This window comes from Orcinus orca, chromosome X (assembly GCF_937001465.1).
Source record: "Orcinus orca chromosome X, mOrcOrc1.1, whole genome shotgun sequence".
NCBI classification, from domain to species: Eukaryota; Metazoa; Chordata; class Mammalia; order Artiodactyla; family Delphinidae; genus Orcinus; species Orcinus orca.
In genome coordinates, this window is record NC_064580.1 from 51,012,621 (window position 1) to 51,023,177 (window position 10,557).

Sequence of the window (10,557 nt, forward strand, 5' to 3'; positions counted from 1 at the left end):
TAACCTCCTTTTATTGTGATAAAATTTATAGAACATAAAATTTGCCTTTTAATCATTGTTAACTTACTGTCTCTCTGAATTTGCCTATTCAGATAATCCTTACAAATGAAGTCATATAGTATTTGTCCTTTACTGTCTGGCTTTTTTCACTTAGCACAGCTTTTTTATGGTTCATCATCATTGTAGCATCTATTAGAACTTTATTCCATTTTCTTACTGAGTAATATTCTATTGTAAGTATATATTATATATCTTAGTCAATTTAGGTTGCTATAACAAAATACCATAAAGTGTGTGTCATATAAGCACCAGAAACTTATTTCTTACAGTTTTGCAGGCTGGAAGTCCAAGAAACTGAGCATGGAACTCAGCATGGTTGGATTCTGGTGAGGGCCCTTTTCTAGGTCAATTATTTTCATTCATATGTTTTTCATATGTTATTATGCTTTTAGTATATGGTTATATCTACAAAAAAGACATCATTGTCTTGAATGTTTTAAAAATTTTATTAATGTTGGCTATCTGCAAACAGGCAGATGTTGCTTCCCTTTGTTATTGATTCCAATTGGATAGTCATCAGTCCCAGAGACTTAAATCTCAAAGGGGTCATTATAGTTGTGGGGCCCCAAAGGTAGAGAGTATGACACAGGTTGTTGGACAATATCCACAGCAGAATGTTGTTTTGGGCCACAATTAAAGATGCTAATTTGTAAGTACCTGATATAAAGAACCAAATACGATGTCCAAGTAATCACAGTTTTCAATATCCAGAGGATCCAGTTAGCTGCTGAGCTTCCTTTTTGGTGGGGAGGGGGTTTAAAAAGGCAAGTTTTCTTTGACTGTTTGAAGGACTGAATATTATAAATCTGCCCACATACTACTGAGAAACATTACTTAGTAAGCAGACTCTTGAATTTTGTTGGGGATTTTCAGCCACTCTTTCTGGCCTGGGCAGTTGAAACTAAGGCTTCTGACTATCAACCATCAGGATATCAAGTATATAGTGAAAAGTTTGGAAATCAGAGTGTAGAAGCACTTGTTCTAAATTCTGACCTATCCAAGTTTGGCAAACATCTGTGGAGTTTAAGTAACCCTGAAGAAGTACAAGAAACATATATTGGAGACCTTTTCATGTGAATGCTAAAAGATCTTGATCCTCAGATGTCAGTAGTACGGGAAAGAAGGTGTTGTCAACATTTAAAAGTGTACCATGTACCATTGGTCTGTGTAATGGATTCAACTACAGTCACATTGTCTGCAACAGCTGAGAGTATAGCAGAAACAAGTGAATTTGACAATAACCCTCTCTAAGGCTGCAGCTTTTTTGCACATGGCTGTCCTTGAACTTCTTACCACCTAAGCTTCCTTCAATTCTTTAAATCTGGACTGTGATTTTTTTTCCTCTTGGGATTCTCTGCACCCAGAAGGGAACAGGGAGGTTGGTGGGAGAATGATTTATGCACCTTACTAATACTCCTCTACATGTGGCTGAATTTCATCTGGCACTTATGGGGCAGAGAAATACAAATATCTGTTCCCACTATATATTCAGATTAGAGGTAACAACTAGAGTGCACTGAATTGGCCCAAAAGGTTTCACTCAGAAGGTCATACTGGCTTCCTTTTCCCACCTTCCTTTCCCACCAGCCCAATCCCCATTAGCTCATTTTTATGCCATTTTCTTCCAGCGATCTGGGTAAAATAGTGACTTGAGCATCCATATCTAACAGGCCCACAGAAGTTTGACACTTTCCCTTTGCCAAAATTTCCCATCATACTCAGACAGGTGCATATGACCTTTGACCTCATTGGGGACAGGGAGCCCTCAGCTCTCATCCTGCAACTACTTCCCCAATTCCACCTCATTAAAAGATTAAGGACTATTTATGCATAATTGATTTGTACATTCACCATCAATTCTCATAAATTACCCTCAAATTCCATTAACTGGCTCGTGAGGTCCTCATTCTTCCTCTTACAGAAAGCCATGTCTCTGTCAGCTTTTATCCTCATCGCTACAAGTATCAAGAAGATTGAAGATTATGAAATTTTACCATATTTGTGAGCTAACAAGTTACCAGCCACAGTTTCTTGGGTGCCAGTAGAACATATGAGACTTTTGGTCAGAGACAAAGGATAGTTTATTATTCACAGTAATAAAAATAGCCTGAATATCAGTGTTTTTACCCTGTAAGCCTGAGTCCCACTTCCTACAGAGTTATGAAGAATGGTTACATGACACATACATATAAGGTAAGTTGAATTACAAAGGAGGAAACATCAGTTTGGGAACCTCAAACTTTTATATGGAGCAGTAAGCATCCCTTTCCTTTGCTCTTGAAAGAGACATTATCTTTATTATATTGGAGTAAGCATTCCTGCCCTTTGTCCCAGAGGAAATCACTATCTTCCAAAGACTCTAAGCAATCCTGCTTTTTACTTCAGAGAGAGAGATACTATGTCTATCTTCCAAAGCTGTTCACCACTCAAACATCTTTCAAAAGACACCTCAAAAGAAAGAATTCTCAGTGTTTTACTTGCCATATGTACAGTAACATGTGAGACACACACAGAATTGCCTTCCAACAATATATAAACATGAAATTGCTGGAAATATGCCAGCTTCTATCTAGGCTATCACTAGATAATGGCAAATTTCTCTCTGACAAATGCTCACCTAGAGTGTATAGGATCTCCCACTTGTTTAACTGGTCAATATGTATTTTCAAACTTCACATGTGTAGCTGATCTAATGTGTGTGAGATCATGTTACTTTAATTTTCATTTCCCTAGTTACTGATGAGATTCATATAGTTAACAAATGTTTATTAAACACTTACGTTATGCCAGATACTATTCTAAGGAAGAAAACTCATGCACTTTCAGGGTTTACATTCTGGTAGGGAAACAATAAACATATTAACTAAGTAAACTATGTAGTATGTTAGAAGATGACATATTATGGACAAGATTAAGGTAATGAGCAGCAGATCAAGGTAATGTATATTTGTTGACTGTGATCTATTTGAATTCCCTATTCATATATTTACCCAGTGTTCTATGGACTCTATTATTTTCTCACTGAATATATTTTTCTTTAATTCATTTTGACTATCACAGTTTGTAACCTTATCACATTGACTCCACTTGGTATATGAGGATTTTTGATATTTGGGGCTTGCATATTTTAAAATAAACATATCAAACTTTCCCTTCATTACTTGCGCATATTTTGCCTGTAAAATAAATCTTTCCCATTTACATAGGGAAAAAAACACTCACTTTCATCTTATACTAAAATTTTTATAAGTATTACCTTCTAAATTTAAGCATTAACATTTTTCCATTTTCCTTTTGTGTGTAGGATGCGTTGAAGGGATTTATGCTTATTTTTTTGCCATATGGGAAACAGATTAATGGAGTACCATTTATTGAATAAAATGTCTTTTCATCATTCATCTGAAATATCACCTCTATTATGACATAAGTTTCCTATATGTAAATCTATTTTTAGGTCTCTACTCTGTTTCATTGGTATATTTTATCTTCCTTTTCCCAAACTTGACCACAAACAGATAACACTCCAGACTTTCCAGAATGATCCTGTGAAAAATATAAAACAAATCATATCCAGCCTCTGCTGAAAATACTCGAATGACTCCTCCCCACACTCACTGTAAAAGTCAAATTCCATTATAGACCCTCCAAGGCTCCAAGCTATCTGCTTCTCCCAGATCCACATCACCTCTCTGAACTCACTTCCTGATATTCTCTACCTTGCTAACTCAGCTCCAGCCATGCTGGTATCCTCAGTGTTCCTTGAACATGCCAGGCCTACCTCTGCCTTGGGACCTCAGCACGTGCTGTCCCTGCTAATTGGAATCCTCATTCCCCAGACAGCCACAGGGTCAGCTCTCTCACTGCCTTCAGGTCTTTACGCAAAATCCAGGCTCTCAGTGAGGCCATCTCTTCAACCTCCTCCCTGGAATTTCAGTCCCCCTGTTCATTTTTTCCTTCTTAACACTTATCACTTTGAAACTACTTTATATTTTACTTATTGTCTCTTGGATACTGTCTGTCTCCCACACTAATATGAAAGTTCCATGAAGATAAGATTATTTATTTGTTTCTTTTGTTTATAACCATATCATAAGGACCTGTGTCTAGAACACTGCCTGGCAGAGAGACCACCTGAACTAAGTATTGGTGAGATGAAGATAGAGCAAATAAATTAAAAAGCAAATGGGGTTAAAGTAAGCCAAAGTGGGGTTAGGCAGTTTTCCCTGGGTCTAGCCCCAAAACTACCAATGCAAGTGCTTCCAGGAGACAACTGGGCATTTTATTAGAGCGAAGAAGGCCAACTTGGGGTGTGGCCCCACTGAGAGAGCATTCTGAGTCTACAATGGCTGAGCCCTTCCTCAGAGCCAGCTGCTTGTATCCTTATTGGAATGTGGGCCCTAATCCTTGGTCTATTGATTTTGTTTTTATTTTTTCAGGTAAGCCAGAAATGTGGATTTTTGAAATGTGAAATCCCCCAAATGTCTAAGTAGCTAATTTTAAAATGGAGAATGATAAAAACATGACGATCAAGCAAAATATGACAGCGGGCTGAAATTGGCCCATGAGTGGCCTGCAGGTGTTTGCTAGGCTGAATTATGTGCTGTATGAAAGAAAACTTATCCCTGTTCTGGTGAGGTGGGCTTGCCTTGTGTAATTCTTGAGACAAACAGCTTCAGGCCATGTTGGGTGGAGAGAATGAACTGGAATTACCAACTTCTATCAACTCCTAGAAGCTCCCTGCCTCCCCACCTCCCTGTTATGCCTGGAGTTAAGGAAACCTGGGCAGTGGGTAGTCACCAGAACTGTTTCTTTGAGGGTAGGGGTATATTTCAGTGAAGTGTGGAGTGGGAAAACCAGAGAGAGGGTTTTGAAGGAAACTTCCACAGCTGGACCAGGGAAAGGAAAGAAGGAGAGAAGGACAAAGACCCATGTGTTGGGACATTGTACCTCTGAGGGAATTTATTGGGGGTTACCACACCCTCTCCCCACCAACCACCTATGTGGTACCATACAGTCGGAGGACTTAGTTATACAAAGTCACAACTCCCTGCCCAACTGCGCATGCCATCTATCTCACCAGGAAATAGAGCTGCACAAATTTCCATCACAGCTCCCCGTGTGCGTGAAGTGGGCAAGACTGGTCAGGAGGTACCTGTGAAATGCCAGTAGCCAATGGCTTTGTTGGGATATAACCAGAATGGGGCTTCTGGAGGCAGCAGACCTCCATCTGGTGAAGCATTGGGTGAAGTCACCTGTGATTTCAGGCAACTGCTGAGAGAAGCATGGACAGTCAAGTATTCCCCACACCCGGGAGAGAAACATTAAGCTCAATCCTCTGATGCCCCTCCTCTGTAAGGAGGCCAGGTATAGTCCAGGAGGAGGAAGAACAGTGAGGAGACTGCTGTACCTGGGTTTAGCAAGTTTCCATTTTTCTGGATAAAATGCTTTCCAAATGCAAGGTGGCACATCTCTTAAGTTCTGAGCACCCCACTGACCTGTTCCCCTCAAGAATCGTTTATTCAGTGTAGGCGAAGGGAACCAAGACCTTCAGGTCTGAGATTTACTGCTCTTGGGTCCTCTGGAAAATACGAGGAAGCTGCCCACAGGCCCCTGCTTATGGAGTGCCATGTTAGTGTGTTTAGGCTGAGGGTTTGGGTTCTGCTCAGCAGGTGTGGCATGAACTCCCTGATATTATAAAAGGCTTTTAGGTATAAACTTGGCTCCTGCTTAACTCTTGAGACATTCCTGTCAAAATGTCCTTCTAGGGAAGCTCCAGTCCATCTGGTTTCTTTGACTGTTGCCACCTCCTTTGGGCACAGAGCTAGGGAGGGCAATTTGGATACTGCCAGAAGTCCTATTTTTCCTTGGGTCTTCCCATCTCTCATGGACCACACTTCCCATATCTTGTTGTCTGTATTCTCACTCCCTCTGTCAGTCTTTCATCTTAGAATTCCTCTTTCCTCGATGTCCCTCCCCTTCTGGCCCCTCACTCATGCATAGAACTCCATTTGAGTATCCTTTTAGCCTCTCCCCAGATCTCTGCCAACTTCATCTTTCTCTCCCTTGCTCTGGATCTCTTCTAAACGTCCTTGTGTCCCTCTCTACTCAATTTATTCTGTCTGTTTTCCTCTAAGTCTCAAGATCTCACTCTCCCTCTGTTATTCTTCACCCCCTCCCAGTTGTGTGCCTCCCCCTCTTAGGTCATCCCGCCCGCTAGGCAGCCTCTCCATTTTTGACCCCTCCCCACCTCCTGCTAAGCAGCCACCTCCCCTTCTCCCTTCCCCCACAGCTCATCTCTAGTTCCTTCTCCTCCTCCCTCCCTAGACCAGACCAGCTAAGTCCTATTCCATTTTTAGATGACTGATTATGATACTAGCTGAACTTTATTCACAGCCTGAATTTACAGCTGTTCCTTCCTTTCATGCCCCATCCACCAAACACACCCAAACGTTTCAACATGACAAATTCCTTACACACAGCGTGTCATGGCCACATAAATTTGTATTTTTCAGGACAAAACAACAGTTATGCTGGCAAAGATGTCAGATTAACAGGGACCCTAAAGCTTTCAATACACTGAAAAGTAACATTATTTTGCATGTCTACAAAGTACACATTTGTTTTCACAAATGTGGCAAAGTTTACCCTAACAGTTAGGACTTTTTCACCAAATCATAGACATAGATATGGAAATCATCATCAAACTTGATGAAATACACAGAGGGTTTGGCTTCCACTTGGTGAATGACCATGCCGATCCGTTTGGAGCCATCTTCTTTGGTATATTCCACATGTTTACCTATCAGGCCATCTACAACTCCTCCTGGCTCCCTCTCTGCTGGAGGAGACTCACCGGACTCTGGCATGATACGGAGGTCTCCTTTATAATCATCTAGAAGCTGGTACATGTACAAGACAGGATCTTTCTCATAGGTAATATAAAACCAGGCTTTCATGATAGGTGCTTGGGCCAAGACCATTCCTCTCCATTCATCCTTAGAACCATGCTCACCCTCAAACATATGTTCCACAGCTTTACCAATTATGGTGTTTGCAAGGTGCACATCTCTGAGTCGAGATAATGGCACCTTATCAGGAAGGATTTTAAGCTTTAAAATCCTTTCATCTCTGTGAAGTTCAAGTCCATAGACACAGTCAATTCCATCATATTTCACCAGATAAAGAGAAGGATTTATAGGCACCTGATCCAGAACGGTTCCTTTCCACTGGGTGATGCTCTCATTGCCTTCCTTCCATCCGTGTGAAATTCTGCAGCCCACGATTTTCCTGCGGGGCTGGGAGGAAGGTCTGCCTCTCTGCTTCTTTTGAGAAGTCTTTTTCTTCCTCATACTTTCAGACCCTTTGTGGCCATCGACAATTTCCCTGGTTTGCTGCAGTGAGGGGTCTTTTTGTGAGGGGTCTTTTTGTGAGGGGTCTTCATACCTGCAGGGGGAGGAAGAGGCTAGGGAGAAACATTTAGTGTACTATAGTGTGAGGTTTTTTTCTCTGCATTGCAAATTCCCTGGGCACCAGGTATATGTTTTACAGCCCAAGTTATTCATGTGTGCAGCAGGGATGCTGGCTATCAAAATGCTATTCGATGCTTGCCAACATTGTCCTCCCTCCAAACTTATTTGGCTGTGCTGGAGGGTTGGAGTGGTGATGGTTTTGGTGGTTGAGGCCCCAGCATGAGGGAGCAGGCTCCTTTGGCTAATGCCTTAACCTGTTAGCATACTGCGGTCCCCACACCAGACACAGATATTCACCGTTTATTAGCTCCCACCCTGTCTCTCCATTTGCACTTACATAGTCTCCTTTTCCCCTGCTCATTGTCGTCTGCTCTTCATCTGTTTTGCCTCCCATCCCCATGGCTTCTGCTTGTTGTTCACCTCTCCTTCGTATCTCTTCCTGGTCATCTCCATTTTGCTGTTGGGTGCCCAGAACAAATCTATTTCTCTTTCTGGGGCCACCTTTGTATACCATCCAGGTGCTCTTTGGCTCCCCCTACCCCCACCCTCCCGTCCCCAAATCACCCTTGTCAGTCTCCCTCATCTCCTGTCCCAGCACACACCCCAATCTTCCCTCCTGGCACCCACCAACCCTCATCCTCCGATTCTCTAGTCCAGCGCCCACCTCCCCAATTCCGGGGATCGCAGGCCTCACGTGTCCAAATCGGACACCTCACTGCTGCCTCCGCTGTGAACCCGTGGTGAAAGAGAATCAGCAGGCGACGAGTTCGGAGTTTGCAAGAGCTGGGAGGGGAGGATCCTTAGGCGACGAGCGTGTCTAGGAGGACAGCAGGCCAGGAGAAAAGGATGGCAGCAGTGTCTCCAACACCGGGCTCGCGGGCCCTCCACCTCCTTGTTGGCGGTGACGGCCCCTCTGCCACATCGGGATCCCAGAAGCCGCTGCCGCAGCCGCAGTCTCCTCCCTCTTACCACCGTCGCGCAGCTTCCTGCCAGGAGAGAGGCCTCCCCTTCCTGCCAAACACTGCCACCCTCCCCGCCCCCGCCACTCTCAAGCCCACCTCTGCCCTGGGTCTGGGAGGAGTTTCTATCTCCCGCCCCCACCCCCTTTCCAAAATCTGGAGCCGCCTTTCCTTGCCCACAACTCCCCACACCGACTGCTTTGCCCCCACTCTCAAGTTCAGAGCCCCCGTTTTCCCCACCCCTACCCCACCCCCACCTCAGTGTCCCTGCCCCATCTGCTTTCCATCTTCCAAGAATTCCCCTTTTCTTTTCCCCCTGTGCCCTTCGGATGTTATTCTCTATATACGGAAACCTGCCTTTCCTGCCATTTAAAGGGATTTGAGGTAGGACAGGAGAAATGCGCTTGTGCTTCGTCTGCCATCTTGACACAATCCAAGTAATTTTTACTGTCTGGTCATTTTCAGACTTTACTTCTTGAAGATTTTTTATTCCTTTTCTTCTTTTTTCTTTTTCACAGATTGCAAAAGAATTGCATGCACAATGTGGACACTGTAAAATTCAGAAAATTCACTTGAAGAATATAATCCACCCTAAATCCACTGTAAATCTCATTCCGTAGGGCTTCAAGCAAAATATGAACACTCATTATTTCCCTAACCTTTTTTCTAAAATCTCTTAGAAATCTGTGGTCATTTTGCAAACTCAGGTCTTAATAATTCTTTGTAGCATCATTTTTATGGTATTTTGAAAATACAGTGTATACAGCAATATTACAAGTACTAAATACTCTCCATTAAAATTTTTACTTGTTTTTATTGAAGCATTTTAAAATAAAATATTATCAATAAAATGTAATCCTTTATTCTATAACCCTGATCCTATTCCCTTCCTCCTCTCTAACGCTAACAATCATCATTCAAATTTTGCATATCCTAACCCTCTTTATATTTATATTCATATATATATTATTTACAAATGGATATTATTCATTTTGTTTTCCATAATTATTTTTAAAAATTTCATTATGAAGGATAATTAATTACTCTATACTGTGAGGGAAAGAGAATCATTCTCTTTCAATGGACCACACCTGATATTTCTGGAAGGTGGCTCTGAGTCCTTATGACCCAGGTATATATATATACTGTGCAACTGATAAGAATATGACATCTCTACACTTTGTAAAACTAACCAATCATGTACTTAAACAACCTTATTTAGCAATTCCTTTTTAAAGTGTATGTATATGTCCACTCACATATATTCAAGAAAATGTTTGTTTTTTTTCTTAAAAAGACCTTTTAAGCAAGCCTGAAATAGAACTCTGATAAGTCTTGTAATCTAACTTGGTTCAGCTTTATTTTGAACATAAGTTTAAACCTGTGTATGTTATTTTTCTGCATCTTGCTTTTATTACTCAATATTTTGTTTTTATTTATTTATTTTTTTTTTTAATTTTTTTAGGGAGAATCTTTATTTTTATTTATTTATTTTAACATCTTTATTGGGGTACAATTGCTTTACAATGGTGTGTTAGTTTCTGCTTTATAACAAAGTGAATCAGTTATACATATACATATGTTCCCATATGTCTTCCCTCTTGCGTCTCCCTCTCTCCCACCCTCCCTATCCCACCCCTCCAGGCTGTCACAAAGCACCGAGCCAATACCCCTGTGCCATGCGGCTGCTTCCCACTAGCTATCTACCTTACTACGTTTGTTAGTGTGTATATGTCCATGACCCTCTATCAGCCTGTCACAGCTCACCCTTGCCCCTCCCCATAACCTCAAGTCTGTTCTCTAGTAGGTCTCCGTCTTTATTCCTGCCTTACCACTAGGTTCTTCATGACATTTTTTTTTCTTAAATTCCATATATATGTGTTAGCATACGGTATTTGTCTTTTTCTTTCTGACTTACTTCACTCTGTATGACAGACTCTAGGTCTATCCAGCTCATTACAAATAGCTCAATTTCGTTTCTTTATATGGCTGAGTAATATTCCATTGTATATATGTGCCACATCTTCTTTATCCATGCATCCGATGATGGGCACTTAGGTTGTTTCCAT

At 41.7% G+C, this 10,557-nt stretch overlaps 1 protein-coding gene across 3 annotated transcripts; it reads right to left on the reverse strand.

The window, feature by feature from the left end:
• Positions 1 to 2,137: 2,137 nt before the first annotated feature.
• On the reverse strand, positions 2,138 to 8,509 carry LOC101276802 (spindlin-2). Of its 3 annotated transcripts, none has more exons than XM_049704641.1 (3): positions 8,194 to 8,509; positions 7,867 to 7,986; positions 2,138 to 7,503 (listed from the first exon to the last, which is right to left on the reverse strand). In XM_049704641.1, coding segments are annotated over exons 2-3 (792 nt in total). In that variant the 5' UTR covers positions 7,869 to 7,986; positions 8,194 to 8,509; the 3' UTR covers positions 2,138 to 6,713. The 3 variants fall into 3 exon arrangements, with proteins under 3 accessions (XP_049560598.1, XP_049560599.1, XP_033266095.1); XM_049704642.1 differs by having other exon boundaries at positions 2,138 to 7,522; positions 8,194 to 8,508; XM_033410204.2 differs by having other exon boundaries at positions 2,138 to 7,522; positions 7,867 to 8,508.
• Positions 8,510 to 10,557: the final 2,048 nt, after the last annotated feature.